This window comes from Scleropages formosus, chromosome 13 (genome assembly GCF_900964775.1).
Source record: "Scleropages formosus chromosome 13, fSclFor1.1, whole genome shotgun sequence".
NCBI classification, from domain to species: Eukaryota; Metazoa; Chordata; class Actinopteri; order Osteoglossiformes; family Osteoglossidae; genus Scleropages; species Scleropages formosus.
Genome location: NC_041818.1, coordinates 18,879,041 through 18,901,544, shown reverse-complemented (window position 1 = coordinate 18,901,544; position 22,504 = coordinate 18,879,041). Strand labels below are relative to the sequence as shown.

At 52.5% G+C, this 22,504-nt stretch overlaps 1 protein-coding gene across 1 annotated transcript in view; it reads right to left on the bottom strand.

Moving 5' to 3' along the window:
• Positions 1-22,504, bottom strand: part of tenm2a (teneurin transmembrane protein 2a) — a 212,948-nt gene that overhangs the window by 21,019 nt on the left and 169,425 nt on the right. The window contains 7 exon segments of the mRNA XM_029257160.1: positions 3,555-3,740; positions 4,352-4,552; positions 5,686-5,880; positions 9,601-9,702; positions 11,171-11,366; positions 12,168-12,373; positions 13,185-13,307. Coding sequence (XP_029112993.1) covers positions 3,555-3,740; positions 4,352-4,552; positions 5,686-5,880; positions 9,601-9,702; positions 11,171-11,366; positions 12,168-12,373; positions 13,185-13,307 — 1,209 coding nt within the window.

Genomic DNA, 22,504 nt, shown 5'->3' with positions numbered 1-22,504 from the left:
CAAAGAAATGCTGCTGAATCTAACGTGATGCCTCCAGAAAGGAGCAGAAATTGCCTCGGGTCACGGGTCCACACACACGCACACACTCCCCAGAGGACTCACGGGCCCCCGAAACGATACCGAAGCTGCGCTCGGAAACTCGTCATACAGCCTATGATGGAAATGAACGGCGAGCGTATCGATTCCACGGTCGGCGTCGGCATGGGCGCGTGTGCTTGACGAGGGAACGCGTAGAGAAGAGCGAGAGCGAGAAGCTCAGGCACAGGGTGGGTCGGACAGCGAACGATTGCTACCTCGGGATCGGCGTCTTTCTCTCGCCTTGGCGGATTTGGGGCCGCGACTCAGTGAGCCGGCTGGGCGCTCTGAAGGGGACGCGCCCGTGTGGCCGTCATTACAGCGCCCGCCCGCCCGCCACCGGGACCTATTTTCCCTGCGGGATGGCAGCTCGTGCCATTTCATGGGACGTGATTGGAGGCCATTGTGAGGCTTGAATACCTTCTCCATCACCGGGCAAGATCCCTTCCATCCGCTCGGTGACACCTGGACAGTTCACAAGAAAAGGAGGAGGACTCCGAGAGCAAGGAAGAACCTCGAGACGTAACGGGAGAACTCAGGACAGCAGACGGGGAAAAGAACATTCCTGACAAAAGGTTTGATGACAGCCTCAGTGTCTCTGGGAGCTCGTCGCACGTCCGTCGGTGTGGTCGTTAGCCACAGGTTCTGCACTTCTGCACCCGAGACTCGGAAGAAGCCCGAGCGTGGGTCTGTAGCCGCGCACGCAGCGCTCGGTCCCGTTACTGCTGGCGGGGAATACTCCGGCCGGTGCGTTAACCGTCATCGCCGAGCGGTCCGTGTGCCTTGGTGGAGTTGGACCGGACCGTCCGGCACCGAAGCCCCCCATGGCCGTGTCTGTGTGCCTCGGGTCTCCGTATCCTCAACGAGCTCTTTCAGGGGCCTCACAGCACGACTTGTGCTGAGATTCTATGAGCCCAGTCAAAACACACGCGCACAGACGCACACGCACAGACGCACACACCCTTCAACACTCGCTCGAGCACATCTAGAAGCCCTTCCCTCTCACACGAAAAATCACCACGTAACCGAATACGCTAAACATCTCCACCTTTCGATGGAGGAAAACCGCAGACAATAACATCCCTCTGAAAAGGCTTAATCCGATTGTCTGTCCTATTGAGGAATCCTTTCTAAAAATACTCCTTTCCGCATGGCGTCTCGCAGGCAAAGTGACGTCAAGGCCTGGGAGGAGTGAGCTTCGGAGGAGCTGACAGAGACTTTGTGTGCGATTATTCAACCTGCACAGAGACCAAAACCAATTAAAAAAAAAATATCTTATTCCGCGCCGCTGTTATGCAACTGCGGCCTGTGGGGAAGACACCCCCGAGCCCCTCCCAGCATCTCCCACCGCGCAGCTGGGGTATCTTCTATAACCCCGCAGAATGCAGACGAGAGATGTCGCGCCGGGGGGAGAGAACAAAGGTAGCCGAGCCCACCTCCCGCAGAGTAACGGGCACCCTTTCCCGAACTCCGACCGGGTGGGATTCAAACCCACTTAATTAGCATTGCAGGAATCGGCCGAATCCTTTTCAAATGCGTTATACGCGCTGCATGAAATACAATGCAATGTTTAGGCACGAGATAAGACCCCCTCGCTTTCCCATCATAAAAAATAAATAATGTGAAAAGAACAAGCACGCTTCCCAAAATATAATTAGACATCAAACAGGGACGGTCCCACAAGTGCTGCGCATCATCCTGCTCTTGCTCTGAACGGGCGCGCGTGTGTGTGCGTGTGTGTGTTTGCTCCAAAGGGGGTGGCAGGTGGCAAGCCAGAAAAATTTCTTTCTGTCTTATACCGACGGTAAAGCTTATGTGACTTCTCCAAGACACTTGGGAACAGTGGCGAAGGGCAGTGACCATGTCACCTACGATACCGGTGATATCAGTGACATCAGATCCCCGGAGGGGATTCGATGACTTCCACAGAGACGCCCTCTTTCGGCAAAATGCTTAACCTGCAGAGTTGTGCTAGCGGACAGGGTGAAAAGGGTGGATCTGGAATGCCGAAACGGCAACAAAGAGGATCTGATAGGAGAACAATACATTTCTACGGTCAACTTCCTGCTCACAGGCGACGGTCACCGATTCGATGCCCTGCTCGGCCAGATGGGGCGTAAGGTCAAACAGCATTCCGATGTCACGTTTAGGTTTGCCGTTTATGAATCAAGGCAAATTTGGGGCAACGGCGCCACTTCAGGTGTTATTCCAGCGGTTTCGCTCACGTACTGGGTCGACTGGGATCTCTCCTGGCCGGGGAGGCTGGAATAGATCACAAGCAAGATCACAGCCAGAGCGGCAGCCTGGGGACCGCCGCTCTCGCGTGCAACTCACCGTGATCATCGCCTGCTGTACAACACCATGAAACACACGTGCCGCTCTAGCAGCCTACCGCACACAGCGCTACGCAGTCCAGCCCGTGACGTCTAACCCACTACGCAGGCAGCCAGCGAGGCCCCCCCCCCGCCCGCCCCAGCAAATCAACAGTTCTCCACTGGAGTGAACATACAACAGAAACAGAAACGCAAAGTAGAGGGCGAGGAGATACAGTACCTTTGAAAGTCTCATCCCAATAGTCTGCATTAAAACAAAACATGAGAATGTCTAAAAAAACATGCCGGCAGTGAAGAAGGAACCTAAGCGAGTATTTCTCAACTGGTGGAGGATGGATGTACGGCGCGTGAAATCGTGGACGTGGTCCGACTCGGACAGAGGGGAGGGAGGCGAACCCTGCTTGCGCACGCGGCGCTCGGACCCTTCGGCCCGTCCTCATCCGGCCCACGTGATGAGGGACAGTGAACGCATGTGAATGTACGTGTCTACGTGGCTGATCCAGGACAGCGGAGGAAAGCAGCTTGTTGGGATGCGGTGGGGATCAATGTGGAAAGAAAAAGACATTGTTTTACCCTGTTTGTTACCCTCTACCCCCCCCCCCATCTCCTACACAGGATATCGAGTGGTTCCGCTGCCTTCCTTTTACATGGGGTGATGGTGACATTTTTTTTGTCCTCTTTCCCTCCACATTTATTCCACACACCCCACCACCCCCTCCTTCTCCTCTCCCAGGACCGCAAGTCCTCCCCTCCACCCGACCTAAACCTCTCCTGCACTCCTTCCACAGTCCACTCTCACTCCCGCCCCTCTGTCCAGCCCAAGAGAGGGGTTTGCTGGGCTATGGGTCTCCCCAGGGGTCCATGATGCCTGCAGCGCATCCCAGCATGCACCTGTCCTCTGGGGACAGCGCACGAGGGCTAGCGCTCAGCTAGCGGTCTCCGAAGTGATGCGGAAGGCTGGTCTCAACACTTTGAACGGAATGCCCGAACGAATGACCGCGTATAGTTATGGTTACGTATAACAACAGTTATATCCGGCTGCGGGACCGAGCTCCCAGCAGGCCCCTCCTTGTGGGCGGGCTCCGTTTCCAGCGTAGGTGGAGTAGAAAAGGTAAGTGCCTGGGTGGTTGCTTGGCGTGTGCCTACCGATGGTGCAGTGCTCCCCGTTCCAGCCCTGCTGGCACTCGCACTTGCCATCCTTGCAGGTGCCGTGCTTGACGCACTGTGGGTTGCACACACGCTGGTCGCACGCGGCGCCAGTCCAGCCCTCCTCGCAACGGCACGCCCCGCCCATGCACATGCCGTGGGTCCCGCAGTCCACCGAGCACACCTCTGCAGAGAGTGGGCAGACACACAGACACGTGCACACATGAATGCACACAGAGACACACAAACAGACAGTAACATAAAGTTTATCACACACTCCACCTATCCATCCGTTATCAGTAATTGCTCGTCCGATGTATGGCTACGGTGGTTCAGGGCCTATCCCGGAGGCACAGGAGGCTGGGTGAGGCAGGGTACACACTGAACGGGATGCCGGTCCATCATACGACAATCACACACAATGTGAACAATTCGCAGTCGCCGGTCCAGCTGAAACGCATCTCGCTGGCCTGTGGGAGGAAACCAGAGCACCAAGAGGAAACCGAAGCTGATTTGTCGAGAACATGCAAACTGAACGGAGGCTGAGCTGGATTTGGACCCATGTCTGGGCCCACATGCCAGGAGCTATGAGGCATGAGCTCTACCTACTGCGGTGCTGTAACAACCATTATAAACTCTATAAAGTTAGTAAGTTTAGAAGAGTAGAAAGAGGGTAAATGTTGTACAGGCGTGCAAAAAGTGAGGAAGAAGAGAAACTGAGAGCAGCAGAAAGAGGAGGATGACTCAAGGCTCAAGAGATGAATGACACGGAAAGCAGACAGACGGGGGGCACTGACCCACGGAGCAGTCGGGGCCCATCCAGTTGGGGTCACAGCTGCACACGCCCGTGTCGGGGACGAAGGCTCCGTGTCCGTGGCACTGGTCGGGGCACTGGGCCCGCGGGAGCTGGCAGTGTGGCCCCCCCCAGCCAGGCTTGCAGTGGCACTCCCCGCTCACGCAGATCCCGTTCCCGGAGCACGTGGGGTCCAGGCAGTCAACTGGGAGAGAGACGCGCACACACACACACACACACACACACACACACGACGTTGTCAGTTCAGTCCGTGCTCTCCAGCAGAGAGCCAAAGGCCAAGCTGCTTTCAAGCGAAACGCGCCTGTTACATCCATAACGTCCCCCTTTCAGCAGAATATTGAGGTCTTTGTTGCAGTCGGTGACAGTTTGCTTCAGTCACTTTGACTTAACAGGAAACAACAAAGACGCTTTGTATCACGTCAAAGGAGTCGCATGGAAGCGGCACCGCCGCGGCACGTCAATACGGTAAGGGCAAAAGTGAAAAAATGAGGAAGCCCGCGCCAGGCCGGCTCCTCGCTCGCAGTTCCGGAGCGCCACGTCGCCGAAAGAGCCACGGGCCGCCGAGCCGATGAGGAAATCTCGCCGCGTACCAACCACGAAAGCCATTTGTCAAGCAGGGCCCCCGCCACCCTCCTCCGACCGACGCTCCTCCTCGGCCGCGAGTCCCCCGACGGAACGCCTCTCCCTCCGCTCTCGTTCATCGGAGCCGCTTCTGTTTATGCTGCAGAAATTGCGGATCACAGATATTGATTTCGGTGTCACTTGCGCTTCAGGTAAATTGTCGGAGTGACTCTACTGTGATGAATATCAGATTCAGAAAAGCTAGATGTGGCAAAAAAGGGAAGGGGGGGGGGGGAGATGGCACCGAATTTCCGTCGAACCGGAACCTTTCGAAGACTCGATGCATCGAGTCGCTACAGCTTTTCTGTCCGCATCATCTCCATCCGTGCTCTCTCTCCCGTGGCCGCTCGCCCGACCTCCGGGTTCACCGCCTCTCTTTCCTGAGGAAATGAACTCTTGGGAACAAAGCAGGGAGCGCGCCTCCGCTCTCGGCAATACTTCCTAAAAAGCCGATCGATGCAGCAGATTTTATACCTCGGTCAAGTTTCTCATTTATTGACGCATCCAGAGGCCGGATCATTCCTTATCCGCTACGGTGTCACCGAGTCCGTCCGACGCACACCTCACAGCCGCTAGCTGCTCTTCCTCGCGGTGCAGGAAGCGGGACCCGAGCCCATGCGCCGGCACGCTGCCCCCCCCCTCTCCGCCGACCCCCGCGCCCCTCGCCCTACTCTCGTCCCCGTGCGGGACACTCACCTTCGGTGCAGCTCTCCCCCTTGTAGCCCAGCGAGCAGACGCAGGTGCCGTCCGTGCAGGCGCCGTGCCCGCCGCATTGGGGGTCCAGGCACTGGCTGGTGGGCACGTCGCACTCGGGACCCTTCCAGCCACTGTAGCAGATGCAGGCGCCTTTTTCATACTGTCCATTCCCACTGCACAGCACCGGGCAGGCGACTGCGGGCACAGGGAGAGAGCGCTGCTCCTTATTCCGGTGGGTACATCTACATTGGTTCATTGAGCTCGCACTTTTCTCCAAAGTGACTTACAATGTTACGGTATTTACAGCGAGTTGAGCATTTAAAGAGCCGGATATTGTTTACCGTATCGGTTCGGGGTAAGTACCCTGCTCAGGGGTGCTATAGCAGGAGGTGGGCAGTGCCCTGTGTGTACAGCGTGCGTCCGTATATAGCTTTCATACATAATCGTAAAGAAAAACGGAACACATTCTCCAATTAATAAAAATATTTAACATTTTTTAATTTACCTTTTTTTTTTTTTTTTTTTTTTTTTTTAAAGCTTTATGGGTTTGTGTTGACAGCAAAACTGGCAGAGAGAGATGTGGTTAGAGGGTAAAAAAAAAGCAATAAAACTGACAACGTAGCCCGGAAAAAAAGGAAATAAACCACAGCGGTGTCCGTGTGTCTTTTTCACCCATGGCGTTTTATTCTGTTGTGCTCCAGTAACTGCTACCACCTGTGAGTGCGGCGCTACTGATCTGCAGCATTAAGAAGACACTCCATTTCGGTGGGATAAATGTGCTGCTAACTTGTTGCAGGCTCTCGGTGTACTAGTCCAGCACAGTCCACTAGTCCAGCACGGTCCACAGCAGATATGACAGCTGGTAGCGCAGTCTTTAGAGCTTAGAATTGAAGATCACTGGTTCAAATGCCACCTACTGCTCTATTACCCCTGAGCAAGGTAATTGCCCCAGTAAAAATTACCCAGCTGCAAAAATGGGAAGATAATTGATGGGAGGTTAACACTGTAAGTGGCTTTGGAAAGAAGTGTCAGCTAAACGCAAGTGACAGTCTTGGACATCATCATTTTTGCAAATGTTCAGGACAGAAACAACACGTTTGCTTATAAAGGTATCGCGGTGGTTGCGCTGAAGGTGCATCCGGGAATCGGAGAAGAGGTGACGGACCCCCGCTGCCTCTTTTCTGCAGGCTGACTCACAGCAACCCCTCGGAATAAACTGCTCTTAGTTAACATAAGTGTATGAAGACGTAAAGAGGGTGTGCCTTCCTAGACGCAGGGACAGGGCTGGACGCGGCAGGCGCCACAGCCGTTTGCCAATGAATCGTGGGCACCGGTCACTGGTCTTACTGGTACCCCCGGGCACCTGGGGTGGGCTTCCTCAGGCTCTCTGCGTTCATTAATGAGGTGCGATAGATGAGTGGGGGAGACGGTAAAACCGGCTGCCAGATCTCCCTTTTGCTCTGTTATGAGTCAATAACAAAGAGGCGCAGGAGTGCGGCGCCCGGTGGCGGCAGGCGCGACGCCGGATCAGCCCAGGAGGCTGTTTACACTGAGCTCCGTGGAGGCGCTTGCCAACGGCAATGGGTCATTTGCATTTTTCTATATTTGTAAGCATCATTCAAACCTTGAGCCTCCCACTTGAAAACAGCTGACTGTGACCGTTTGAAGGTAAGTTTCAAATCCCCCTCCCCCATCAATGCTGGGCCAAGGCAGGACTTCTGCCAATACACTTGTCACATTTACCACCCCTCCACCTCCTCTATACCCCCCGCTGAAAAGCACCACTCCTCTGCTCCTGTGTGTCTGAATCGCTTTGGAAGAGATATATAGTACAGTCTTCTTGAAATGTTTTTTCTCTCCTTCTCACGTCACTCCCCCCCCCCCCCCCCCCCCTTCTCACAAATACACACCCAAACAAACACACAAACACACACACGCACACACACGTAAAACAGCTGCCCTCTCAGGTAATGAAGTGCAGTTCATTGGTGATGAGACTGAAATATTTCTCACTCAAGATCCCAGGCCAGCAATGAGAGGATGTGCCTTGTGTGGACTCCCATCCATCATCCCAGCATGTTGGCGTGACCTCGGAACCCCTGAGTCCTAGAGACAGCCCTCTCCTCTCCACACACACGTCACTCGCAAGAATTGCAGAAGGCTTGAGGAAAGCACTTTTTTTCAGGTTTAAAGCAAGGTGAGCCTTGTGAAGCTTTTCAAAACACCTTCCTGAGGTTGCACCCAGGGTGAGTACACAATGACATCATCGACAGAGATATATTGAACGTTATAGTTATCCCAAAACTCTCTTCCATAGTTGCTGAAAAGTGGTAGATGCATTTTTGAAGCCCAAGGGTATGATTACAAAATGATATGATCCTTAAGGTGTGGTAAAAGCCGTCGGGTTCCCGATTGTCCTGTTTACTGCCACGAGCCAGAGATCCGACAGACTCATAAAGCTACACACTGTGGCTTGCGAAGGACTCTGGGATTTCACGGATCTCTTGCATTTAATATATTTCAGACTTTGTAATTATAACAGTAATCCATAGAAAGCTGTCAGACCCCAAGGGGCTTCACCACCCCGTCACCGCAGACACTCAAGCAGTTGCGGCCGGACTGATATTCTTTTCGGAGGGAAGAATGAAAATGTCTACTTTGCACTGGATGTGTGTCTGTCAAGCAGATGGAGTTGTGTATGAGGGCAGTGTGTCGTGTCTCAGTGCTGAAGACTGCTGAAGATAGAAACAGCTACAGGGGTTTTCGGTTGGACCCGCTGATGCTGGGTTTGAAAACATGTCACTCTCACCACGTACAGCCATGAAAACGCAGGCAACTGGTATTTTAAATCAGGTTATTAAATGAAGACTTTCAATTTTTCCACGGCACTGTGCTGTACTCTGTTTATTGAGTAAAATTATTGTGCAACAAAAGGAAAAAAAAGGAAATGAATTCTTCAGGGATAAGAAGCACTGGAAGCCCTTCTACTGGCATTCTGAGCCTTTCATGCAACTCAGAATGGTACATATAGCCCCATACGTGCCCCAGTTTGTTTCTCGACAGAAAATGAATTATTTTCCATTACTTTGATTCACCTGAAAAAAGTACCTCCGATTCCCAAGAACCTGGAGTCGGTGCTGAGCTGAGTTCACACATTCCGACAAATTTTGATCTGTTGTTCAAGCAGAAAGGTTGCTGGGTTTCACATTGATTTTTTTGGATCACTGAAAATCCTTAATTTGTCTGTGTTAGCCCATCAGTCAGAGCACTGCTTGAAAAAGTTATTTCGGTATTTTCTCTATAATCGTCCAGACGTAGGAGTGTTTTTATTTTAAGCCAAGTGTGGTGAATTTTGCGCTTCACTCACCAAACCCATGGCTGAACTCTAACTCCTGCAGTGAACCTGGCTGTGTTGGCTTTGCAGGTTGGCTAAGGCTCTTGGACTGACACAGCACTGCTATACGACTGACATATGAACACCTTCTAACCAATGTCAGATGCGAATGGAATATTCAGTACAATGGATTATTGATTATAGACGATGTCTTCTCTAGCAGCAGCAGCGTTCACCAATTCCGCACTGCACTGTGCAACCAAAGAGGCCTGACTGCAGCAGCAGAGCTGTGGGGAGTTAGCCTGGGGCTCGCGTTGACCCGGCCGGCCCTACCGGGACACCGGCGGATGCACGGGACTAGTGAGCGAGTCCTCTTGAGGATGGGGTCTGGTGATCTCTAGTGATGAGATGATACAAAGTGGCCTGTTCCAGTCGCAGAGTAGAAGTAAAATATGACTTTTTTTTCTTTTTTTTTTTTTTTTTTTTACAAACAAATGAAGTGACATCAGCTGCTTTCCTCTACTCTCTCTCTCGCTCTCTTCCCCTGTGTTCTCACCCACCCCATGCCTCCTTTGGCCTACCTTTAGAACAGTCCATGCCGTGGAACCCTGGGAAGCAGTGGCACACGCCTGACACGCACTCGCCGTTGCCATGGCAATTCCGGGGGCATTCTTGCACTGAGTCTGTGAAAATGAGACCAGTTCATTACAAATGTACTACGGATTTCAACGGTGTCAGGTGAGGAAAACAGCTACTTTTCCCGTAAAACCATATTTAAAACTGACACTAAGAGTAATACAGTAGTGCAGAAGCGTAACTACTGCCCCTCTGCTTCCATCCTACCGACTCGTCTCCGGCTGATGACCCTGTCCTTCTTGGGTGTGCCCTACCCCCGGGTTAAACACCCCTCCTGCCTGCCCTTTTTATCTATCCTTGTTTCTGTGCACAGGAGGCATCTGCTCTCCCAAGCAATTATTGTTATATTAAACTGAAATTACCCTGTGACATCTAATTAGAGAAAAGAGCTATTGTAGTTGTAAAAGTAAGCTGTTTCACAATTGATCAGCACAAGGTTAACTGGTAAGGTTACACATACATCACACAATAATTCCATCGTGCTTAAACAGTCATGCAACAAACGATGCCCAAGTAATGGTTGAACTCTTCATCCAATTATCCTGATAGTAAATTTTTTTTTTTTTTTTAAACACATTTATTTCTGTGGTGGAAACGAAACGTGATTTGGTTTCACGGAGACTGTTAGCACCTCTGTACTACTGAAGACGTTGGAAACTTCTGTCCTGATCCAGCCCAGGGGGCCTCCTACTGATTTACCTGGGGTCACTTCTAAAGCCCGTACCGTACACTGTTTCCTGGTACAGGGGAGAACATAGGAGGCAATCTCTAGACAGCTAGAGCGTCACCCAAATGTCCCCTCTGTCTTCCTGTCTCTCTAGCTCAACCTTCCTCTTTTGAACTGTCAACTTTATCAGGCTTGTGTTTTTTTCATTATACTACATGCTTGGTGTACAGGTGCCTCACTAATCTCCCGGATCATTGATTTCAGCATTGTGTAGGTGCCTGTGTGTCCGGCAATAATAATAATAACAATAATAATAAAGCTCATTCCTTTGTCCAAGATGACTTGCAGAGTTAATTGGGGAGCACCTGTTAACACAGACGAGACAGTGCGGAGGTTCCCTGGGGTCTGCAACCGCCCTGTCTGGCCATTCCTGCTGACAGGTACCACCTCTCCTCGCTGGCTTGCTAAGGCAGCTTTGTCAGACCCTGACACATCTGAACAGGTTTCACGCGTATCCCACAATGCACCTGAAGATTAACATTTAGATGAAACCGAGGTCCTTCCGAGCCTGCCTACTTATTACAACTTGAAATACCGTGCTCACAATTCTATAGGACATGATTATTTTGTTGCTTAGCTGACACTTATCCAAAGTGATTTACAATTTAACCATTTATAAAGCTGGACGTCGTAGTGAACGCCCGAGACAAAGAGGAAGATTACGGCGGAGCTGCTTCAATCAGATTTAAGTTGACCCTTAAGTTGTGACGTTTGTTACCATGCCACTTGCTGACCTGGATGGAGGGTACAACAGGGGCGTGTGGGTCAGACAACTTGTCGAGACCCACCCAGGACAGCAGTGCTGAAGGACACAGACTCCTTCTCCTTGCCGTCATTGTAGAAGGCCAGGTGCCAGGTGCCCGGATCCAGGTACTGCACAAAGACGGCCTCGTTGAGCACAACCGTCTGCACGCTGCGCCGCTCCCGTGGAGACTCCACCACGCTCCACTTCTCCTTCCCGTCCAGGCGTTCCATGTAGTCGTACTGCAAGGAGAGGAGACCGGGAGAGTGTCAGGGTCAGTGATCACCCCGTTGACCAAGCCACACACACACACACACACACACACACACACACACACACACACACACACACACACACACACACGGAGAGAGGAACAGGGACACAACAAAGCAGAGGGACGGTTGGGTTCCTCTGAGCCCAGCTGATGAAACATTCTCTCCTGATTGAACCAACACAGCACTTCTTCTGCCTAATTACTCTAGAACGTTCTTCATTTCCTAAAGTCTGAAATCAAAAGTTCCTCTTGTCTCCTCTGGCTCTTTCAACGTAACCACACTCTTGTGGCAATTAGGTATAATTAACCATTAAAAAGAGAGTGTGACAAGACAGAGAGATGGAGAGAGAGAGAGAGAGAAAGAGAGAGAAGCCATCAGCTCGGTGTGAGGCCACATGTCTATGTAATATCTGTAGACATGGAGCACCCCACATAAAGACCGTTATTACTGTCATCACCGCTGTTATTTAACTTTTCAACATAAATCTGCCTCTCGCCATCTATTTGATGTTCCGATGATGTATGCAAATTGCTCTGGCTGGTGCTGCTGAGTGCTGGTCACCCCAGAAAGGCACTTATGAACCAAGGCGAAGTGAAGTGAAGTGAGAGCACACAGGGAGGGGTAGAGAAACCAAGGGCAAGGAGGCTCATTCAGGGAGTCCCCGACCAGGTTGCAGCTTTGGGTCTGATGCTGGGCTCCGCTCACGAGCATAGCAAGTGTGAGCACGAGGGTCAAAGGCTGGGGCTGAGAGGGGGCAGCAGCGAGCACCTGGGCGTGGGATGGGGGCAGCCCTTTGCGGATGTACACCCCAAAGAGCGCGTCCTTTCCCAGCGAGATGTTGAACTTGAGGAACTGCGGCTGACTGATGTGCAGCAAAGACCTCCAGAACACGCCTGGCGGCACCTCCTGGGTCACACGGCGGCCCACCTCCAGGTCCCCTGTGTCGATGCTGCTGTTGCGGATGGTCCAGGGTCCTGAGGAGATGACAGACACAGCACAGCGCAGCCTAAGGGAAGGATATTCACTTCTGCCTCCTTCAACACTGACCAAGGTCTGTTAATCATAACACACACACACACACACACGCACAGAAGAACCTCAGCACTCACTGTAGTAAATCAACAGATCTGACACAATGTCAAGTGGGAAGAATGTTACCCAGATATCCAAGAACAAGTGTCCACTGCGGGAACAGGGCTGAACACCACAGGAGAGCTCAGAAGATGAGCGCATCCTCTTCACCAACCCATCACCACAGCACCTCCTCTTCACCACTCCACCCTTCCCCAACACAACCCAACCTACCACAGCATGTCCTCTTCAAGAACCTCACCAACCACCACCCTTTCTTCACTTACCCAACCCAACACCAGCCTTTCTTCACCAACCCAACCCAACACCAGCCTTTCTTCACCAACCCAACCCAACACCACCTCCTCTTCACCAACCCAACACCAGCCTTTCTTCATCAACCCAACCCAACATTAGTTTTTCTTCACCACCCCAACCCAACACCACCTCCTCTTCACCAAGCCAACCCAACACCCTTTCTTCATCAACCCAGCCCAACACTACCTCCTCTACGCAAACTCTCTTTACTATGTCCACATTGTTGACCAGTTTTTATCACCCACGTTGCTAAACCTGTCCTGCGGATTATGCCGGCATTCACACACAGGAAGGTAATCAGTGTGTGCAGATACTACAGACCCAGAGAGATGTGGACCTATAATCATATTTGTCTGGACCATTGTCAACAATGATCTTCCATTCGCCTTTCCTTACCTCTGCTTCCCGAGGACACGGTGGCCACGTCGCTGCTCCCCGGCAGACTGGAGCTCAGCCCATTGTTGATGACGTGGCCGTCGGCGGGCTGCAACTGCCAGTTGAGTCCGAGGAGGTTCATTGCTGGAGGAAAGGGTTGGGTGCATCTCACCAGGGTTTCCTGATAGTACACACATGCTTCACAGTGCTGAGACAAGCATTGCATCACCTTCACTGACCCAATAATAATAATAAAAACAACATATCAAACGACCCCTAGTGAAAGCGTAATAACCTTCTCAATATCAAGAGAACAGCAAGAACTGACGACTGAGCGAAAGGCACAGGAAACTGTTCCTAATATTTTAACATATTATTTAAAACATGCATAGACTGATGAATAGTAACTGGTACAACTGAAATGAAGTAGCTTACTTGAGGTAACACGAAAGGCATCAGCCAAAGCATAGCGTGAAGCCTCAACACACTTTATCATTATTATTATTGTACAGTCAATACTTTTAACCAAAATGACTTTTGTTTGTACCCATTTACACTTCCAGCAATTCGGGTAAAGTCTCTCACTCAAAGTGATGAGATCAAGGCCCCCCGTGACTTTGCGACCCGCCACAAACAAGTAGAAATGTGTGTGTACTTCAGCGCTTCAGTGACGCCACCCGCTACACGAGCGCAGGCGTTAGTTCTCGCGTGCATTTTCACGTCCGTGTTAATGAGTGGCTGCAGCCACCGTGGTGAACAAGTTCAGCACCGCTACACGATTTCTGCACAGGTGACCGGTTGCCGTGGAAACTCTAGGCAGCTGCTTTTTACAATTACAACCTCACCTTCCCTGATGAGGGCCCAGAAAATTTCACTGTCTAAAGAACAGTAATTACGTCTCTCAATTCTGTATTATTTTCGTCAAGCATAGGTGCTGAAATAGCGGGTAATTGGCACTTTAACGAAATGCCAGTGCTTTTTGCAGTTTCTGCTCGGACTCTGCGAGGGACTTGCGGTTTTCCAGGCACTCTCCGAGCGGGAAAAAAACAACAACAAAGAGGAAAGTTTCCACTCGAGCAGAAGCCTTTCAAAGGTTTAAAAAAAAAGCGAGAGTCGACTGACGGCGCGGGGAACTCCTGACAGGTTCCGTCCCGTTTGCCCGGAAGCCCTCGACCTGCACGTGGCGGAGGGAGCTCATCTGGCAAAACCTGCCTTCCCGCGTTGCGCTCGTCCTTCTCCTTGTCGCGCGAGCTTCCGTAGAAGCCCCTCTCTTATTTGCCAGCATTTGCTTGATCTTTTCCACCTTTCCAGGTACTGCCAAGCAATTCTTCCACCCAGAAAAACAAGGGAACGGGGCTGCGTCTCGGCAGAATGGCGCGGGAGCCGAATTCAGAGTTAAATCAAATAGCATATTTACATTTGCATTTATTCATCCAGCAGATGCTTTTCCCCAAAGCGACGCACATCCCATAGAAAACACAATGTGCGCATTGCATTAGGGGAAAGAGACATAGCTGCAGACGTGATTCTTAAGTGCAGTTTCTTTCCACCATATGCACCAGTGTTCATCAGACGAGTCGCTGCATAAAACTCAGAAGAGACAAATCCTGATCACCTTCTGACTATTTTTTTAAAAAAGATACACAAACATTTACATGCAAGACATACGGGAGTAGCCGCCGCGTGAAGGTTTATCCGGGCATGATCTTAAAGTCAGGGTGCGTGAACATTTACGCCTTACATGAACTTAAGAGATGATGGGCGAAGTGAGTCTGGAAGAGGTGAGTTTTCAGACCCTATTTAAATGTGGACAGACTTCCAGCATATAAAAACTAAAAATAATTCAATGTAGCAGTAATACAATAGACGGGGTGCAGTGGCGCGGTGGGTTGGACTGGTTCCTGCTCTCCCGTGGGTCTGGGGTTCGAGTCCCGCTTGGGGTGCCTTGTGATGGACTGGCGTCCCGTCCTGGGTGTGTCCCCTCCCCCTCCGGCCTTATGCCCTGTGTTGCCGGGTTCGGCTGTGGCTCCCCGCAACCCCGTATGGGACAAGCGGTTCAGACAGTGTGTGTGTGTGTGAGTAATACAGTACGTTATCATTTGTAAATTTATCTGATGCTTTTCTCAAAAGCCACTTACGCTGTCAGGTTCGTACACCAAGGTACCATAATTGTCCCATTTATACCAGGGTATTTTTTACTGTATCAGTTTAGGGTAAGTACCTTGATCAAGGGTAGCAGAGCAGGAGGTGGGATTTGAACCCAGATCCATTGACAAGACAACAGCTCCAACCACTAGACTAACCTGCCTTTGCAAGAAAAGGTCAACATCCCAATGTGCAGTGGTGACACACATCCTTTGTCACACACACTGTTCAAACCTTCGGATATCGCTACATTTTCACACACACGTACCATACACACAGAACCGTGTCCCTACACTCACAGCTACACACACATTTTTGCATTCTGTCTCTCACTCGCACTCACACACACACACACACACACACACACACACACACACACAGGAACCCAGGAATACTCGGTGCTGTGCTAATGCCTCACACCCTTCTGCCGCTTTCACCGAGCCTGCCTATCACACCTAAATCTCATCCCACAAATCAATTTTCTCTCTTGTCAAATTTCATATCCCGTCTGTATAGGAGGGCACGGAGCGGATGGGGGGATCCGGAGCCTGGGGACGCGTGTGTCCCGGGTGCCGCCCCCACCCCGCCAGCGCCGCTCCAGTCAAGGGAAAGCGCTGACACCCCGGGCCGGCTGCATCGCCTCCGTCAGCTCTTCCGTTTGTCTCAGGGACAGGAGCAGAAACACGCCCCTGGCTTTTTGCCGCCTCGCCCCCGATCCTCTCGCTCCCCCTCCACCCGAGCCCGATAATTCCCTCCTCGTCTCGCCTCCATCCCTGCGGCCTGGGCGGCGAAGCCCCGCTGCTTGTGCATTTCCAAACACGGCCACTAGATGGCGCCGCCCACTGAGGCCCGGGTCCCCGAGCGGAGCCGGACTCATCCCCGCTGCCGCACCGCCTGCTACAAAGGCCTGACCGTTGAGCCTCGAGCCCCACGCAGGTGACTTTGCACCCTAGAAGATGAGATCTAAGTTGCGTGAGGACAAAGCCCAGCCCTGTAGACATGACCCCCCTCTGGGTCCACATGCTCAGCAGTAATGTGGTATTTCTAAGTGTCCCTGACCCGCGGCAGCGAGGCCCGCCAGTGTGGGTGGGCTTGGATCTCAGTTCTGGATGGAGAGGAAGAGCTGATGAGCAAAAGGCTGTGATCCGGGCAGCGGGGGGGGGGGGGGGGTTACTGCCGCATTCGGGCTCCTAATCGCATCTGCCGGCTTCCGCAACATAAACTCATTTTCAGGCTGGCAATAAATATTAATTACAAAGAGGAGCTTAACTACAAAATGTGTTTGATTAAAAATGAATGAGTTGGTGCATAACACTTTATGTAATCGCTATGTATAATTCACCTCCTCAAAGTGGCGTATGATATCACCTTTATAGAACATGGCGTGAGGAGGACCCGTGTGTGTCGATGAGAGCGGGAGCGCGGGGGCGGAGCCGGGCTACGGGGCCCACGACCCCCTGCATCTGACAGAAGGGATCCGCGCTGGAACTCAAGCGAAGACGGGTGAGCGGAGCCGCCTGGGCTCGCATCCGGGCTCGGTGAGAGGGCGCACAACGGATGCCCGGACACCAGCTCCCGGGAAGTACTCCGGTCCACCGTCTGGCACCGCGATCGTGCTGCCCACCCCCGCAGCAGTCCACAGCACAGCCCCACGCCGTCCCGCCCGGCCAACGGCTCAGGGGGACTCATGGCAGATGTTGTCGAGCAAGCGGCCCTTGTAGGGAAAAGGCTGCTGCTGGTGACATTGCAGGAACGTTCCGGAAGGTCACCCCACATGAGGTCATTAACGTGGCGGTGCCTCCCTGCATAGAAGCGCATCTCTCCGCAAGCAATGGAGGTGGGGCGCGAGAGAGAGGGGCTACGGCGTGCCAAGCTCGCCGCCCCGAATCCCGCGTGTCTGGCGGAGTCACGTTGCGTCGGTGTGGCCGCGGACACGTTCCGGAACATTTGGTTTTTCAAATGAATTTAGATAGGTGCTAGAAGGTGGTCCGTCTGGAGCCGTGTCGCGGATGGAGGGTATTGAGCCATCCGGCACCCAGGGTGTCAGGCGGTTGGGCGGGGCATGCAAACTGAGCCCGGAAGGCAGTGGAGCGGCATTCGGAGATACACCTTCCCAACAAGCCCCTCCCTCCCGCTGGACGACGCCAGACGTGCCTTCCCAGACAGCACCAGCACCGGCCCATATGGCCCTTCAGGGCTGCTGGCTGCACTGGCGCTGAGACAGGGGATGGGGGTCGAGTGAGGAGGAGGCGAGCAGAGGGTGGCGGGGGGGGCATCAGCAAGCGGATATTGGAGGCGGGGCTTCACGCTGCCTTTTAGGCTGAAGCTAAAAATACTTGGTGTGCAGGCGGCCGGCGCGATGGACACCCCTTCGGTGGGACTGGCTGGGCGCACGGCACCTCTCCTCGCCTGCCGCTCCGCCTGCGTGAGACGCTCCCCCTCTGGTTTCGGGGAAAAAGTGTGGGAGGAGAGCCAGGTGCATGATGGGTACACCCCACAGCTCCTTTTTTTCTCTCTCACACACACACACACACACACACACAGAGACATGCGCAACCACTCGAGCCCATCCATGCATATGTGCACCCCCCACACACACACTCACACACTGCCACCCACACACACATGTCACCTCACTCTTGAGGTTGACAAACTTTTATTTTTAGCCTGCTGGCCCTGAGACGCTCACCCCAGGGACACGTACAGGAGGCTAGCGATGCATATATGACAGGAAGTGTTATGCACATAGAGCGCTGCATCTCCCTCTCCCTCTCTCTCTCAGAGTATGTGTATAGAGGTGTATGCACATATATAATTAATGGCGGCTTTCATCCACACACACACACACACACACACACACACACGTGTGGACCTACCAACGGTGTAAAAGGCTTCGCAATGTCGAGCTCTTTCCAGGGACGCGTCACAATGGGCAAACGCTGCACCTATCCTTCCTGCGTCTCACCGTGCTTCGCGCCGTTCCAAAAAATAACCGTTGCGTACCCCTCCCCGTTGCCGTCGGAGACGGGAGACACGGCGTCTCCGAGGGATTTGCGGCAACGGAGCGGCTGAGATCTACGAGTTTTACCGCGCCGAGCAAATGCGGCGCGTGACGCCCAGTCCCCGGCCACAGCGCGTACGAAACCAGGACATCGGAAATCAAAGGCCTGCGCCGTAGACATCAAACAATTAAGAAGCCATAATTGGACCAGGAAGAGGATCTCATATTACTTAAAAGATCATTTTCCCCATACCTTATTTTTGCAATCTCCCTTGGCCTTCCCAATAAACGCATATTAACTGTTCTAATTTACCACTAAATTAACGAGAGTGACCTCAATTAGAGCGCTAATTGTGAGCTGAGACTCCGCCGGCCGGCCCCTCTAATTGGTTTAGGACTCGCACTCCGAGTTTTGCGCGTCTCGCCGTCTCCGAGAGCCTCTCCATCGCCGCTTGCTGCCAGTCGCTCGTACCCGTGCGCTCCCCGGACCGGGAAACGGAGCGCTGCTCCGCTTTCTCATGTTAGAGTGCGTGTTTATGAAGCTCTCTTGATATTTTGCTTATTCGGGAGATGGGCAGAGCACGGAGTGACGCCCCGGGGGGGATTTTGAGGTGACGCACGGTGACAGTGACTCACGCGCGTTGGGCAAAAACGCTTCGTGCCCAGATCCATTTGTCTCGTAAGCAAAATTCCTCTAAGTCGGCTCCAGGGTCGCCCCCCCATTTGCCCCCTCCCCTGCCGGTGCGGGGCACGTCGCCGTGGCAACAGGGGCTACTAGCGGAACGAGGGGTGCTGTCGAAGGACTTTGAAGTTCCAGTACAAAGTGCAGGGGAACCTTTAGCGGCGACACCGCAAGGGTCCCCAGGTTGGTCCGGGGACCGAACCTCTTATTGGAGGCCCGGGGCCCCGTCTCTTGGATGAGGGGGGGGGTGGAGGAGGCGGTACGGGGAGGGCAGCTTCAGATGCAGTGGTGATGAAAGAAGCCATGCATCTCCCCTAGCCTGATGCGCCAACCCCCCCACCCCCCACCCCCGAGGGAGAGCTCGGCAACAGGAGTGATGCAACAAGGCAGCAATTCACTGTAACTCACAGGTTTAAAGAGGGCCTGTTAATGACTGGCACTCTCCCCCCCCCCCCCCCCCCAATCTCTCTGTTCTCCCTCCTGTTTAAAAATACAAACACCCCCCTCCCCCCCGCCTGCGCCTTCAAACGAAGACCTTACCTGGCTAGCGGACTGTAATGGTAAAATGCACCCCGGTAATGTGAGGAATAACATATTGCAGCATTGAAACCCATAATGTGTGCATATAAACAAGTCAGAGTTTCATAAAATCAAATGAAATGTGATTCAAATGCATATGAATTTTGAAATATACTTTGCATAAAATTTGGCGTAACAATATCCCTGTAAAACAAAACGACAGAAACGACCACATTTGAACCCTCTGTCATAATTGCAATTATTCCTGCAAATGGGAATAAAATATTAATTTTTACTGTTACGCAAATGAGATGCGGACAACTTTTTCCGACCACCGACATATCAGCACGTATGCAGAGACGTTCTTTGTGCGTCCGCTAATGTTTTTCCAACTGACGAAAACGTGAAAAAGAGCATAATTTGAGAAATGAGTATTTTAGATGAGTAATAACGAATAATGCTGTATTGACAGGTATCGCATCGATGAGGGAGAACGGCGACCTCTCCTTCATTCCCACCCGTTCCTCAGTATAAACCCGCGCAAATGTCAGACGTCTCCTTCGCCCATCCCTTCCCAGCCCGGGGCCGCGAGAAACCCATCTTTGCCGGCTCGGCCTCCTCCCCTCTCCCTGTCGCCCGTTCCCAGAATTCCACGGGGCCGAGAGCGTTCGGCTTCCACCCGCCGCGCGGTTTTCATCTGTTTGTTTGTTCGGAGCTAAATTAAATCAGATCCCAATCGGTTGGCGGTCGGCGGCTCCCAGTCCTCATTTCCTGGACGGATAAAGAGGCGGAACCGCTCCGTGGGTCCGATCGCCGCGACGGCGTCCCGGCCTTTCCCCCGCAGCCCCTTCGTAAACACGGCCGCAGGAAATGAGAGGGATTTAAATCCCCGTCCACGTGAACGTGAGCGGAGAGCAATTAGCTCGTTTCTAACTTTGTTTATGTCCTATTTTAAAGCAAACAGAAATAAAAGGCACGCTATAAATACACCTAATGGTGCCACACTGCTCTAATTTCCTTATAAAGGAAGGGAAAGACAACATCCCGGTGACCCCGGCGCCCTCCCCTCCTGTTAACACGTGTCTAAATCGCGGTCCATTTGCCTGAGCTAAAAACAGAACGGGTCTAACATCTAAGGTTTCGCTGGAATCGGATCATAAATACCGTAACTGACGTTTATTTCCACATTTATTCATTTAGCCGACGCTTTTCTCCAAAGTGACGTACAATGATTGCTAACTAGCGTTTGGCTGGCGCCTCAGTCCAGGGTGACTTCGAGCGCTAGGTACGCTGTACTAAACTCAGACACACACAGCGGGCGGTCCACGCTCAGCCGTTCACGTCGAACGCGTGTCTTTGGAGGCCGAATTCCTCAATGTGCCGCGAAGGTGGACGGCGGTGGGCACGGGGGCGCCGGGTTCCCCGAGAAGCGACAAATCCGCGATTCGATCACCGCATCCGCGAACGTGGCGTCGCCGACGGTGCGGACGCTCCGGTTGGTCCAATCCCATCGGTCCAAACACGCCCGCTTCAATTAGTCTCACGGAACCGAAGCGGAAGAGATTTACAGCAGGCCCCCCCCGCCCCGCTGGCTCTGACATTGAGGGCGCCCTCACGCCCTTTAAATAAAATGGATATTTCCCTGGTTCTTCGGATGAGATGAGGCGGGCCAAATGTTGCACCCGAGATGGATTCAATCTTTCTCACTCTGCCTGTCTAAGCCCTTGAGATCAACCATCGCACCACCCGCCTGCACTTCTGCCCGCGTGCGATCGCGCGGCTTATATTATTCTTTCCTTTTAATTCAGAGCATTATTTTAACTCCAAATGTATGCAAATGGATCCCATCTCTGCCAGCATTCGCTCCAGCCCTTCCAACTCGTGTCGCCTCATGAAATATTTGGCTCCGCCGTCCGGGAAGTCCGGTTGTCCCACGCACTCTCCTCCTCGCATCCAAAGGTGCCATTCGCACTTTGTTCCCCTCTGCAGCGCAGGGCTCAGTCCAGCAGGGCGGCGCTCCGGAAGCGCTACTCTCCGGACGTGGAGCGCGGAGGAGAGGTGGCAGCTGGCTCCAGTGCCTTTAAACTCTCCATATGGGATCCGATTGATTGCAAACATCAGAGAGAAGTTGACCTAAATCCCATTTCAAATATCTGCGGTTTGCACACAAAAGAGAGAGAAATCAATGTAATACCTTCAAAAAGACTCATATATTGTTAATAAGGATGCAACACAGTGATCTTTGACCTCTTCCCTCTTGCGCAGCGGTTTGCGCATTGGGCCACAGAGCGTCACACACCAACAATGGGGTAACAAAGGGCTCGCTGTCAGCTTTGGCAACAAGTTTTACTGTTTTACTGGGATACAAGCCAAAGCCAAACATGCCACCGGCCACGCGGGGCTGCCTGGCAGCAGTACAGGCGCCCACATCTGTGCGGGGTGCTCAGGGGCTCTCAGGGAAGCTGCGGCCTGAAGATGCAGCGCAAGGACCGGTGATTCGTGGCAGGTTGGGTGGCAGGGTCTTTAGCTCCATTGCCGCTGTTACCCTTGAGCGAGGCGTTCACCGTGAACCCGTCCGGCTGTACCGCGCCGTGAAGCTGTCGGCCGCATTTGCTTTGCTCTGTGGAGGAGCATCAGGCAAGTCGCTGAATAATGTAGCGTCCTCGGAAGGAGCCCACGGGAGTGACGCGGAGCAGGCTCCGTGGGGCCAGGCAGACCTGGCAGGAGAGCTTTCCACCGCCTCTCTGTTTCGAGCCCCGCTCCGACTGCAGGCCTACTGCCAGTTGTGATTGAGAAAATGAATTAAATAGAATGTCTTTCAAAATACATATTAAAATCTTATCAAGATTAATTTTTAATTTTAATTTTTTTCCTATTTAAGCAGAAACACATATTAAAATCTCTTTATGCCGCCCCTCAACTTTGTTCTGTTTGGAATTCATTTGGTATGTTTCATGGAACAGTATAAAGAAAGACCTGGGCTCTCAGAAAACT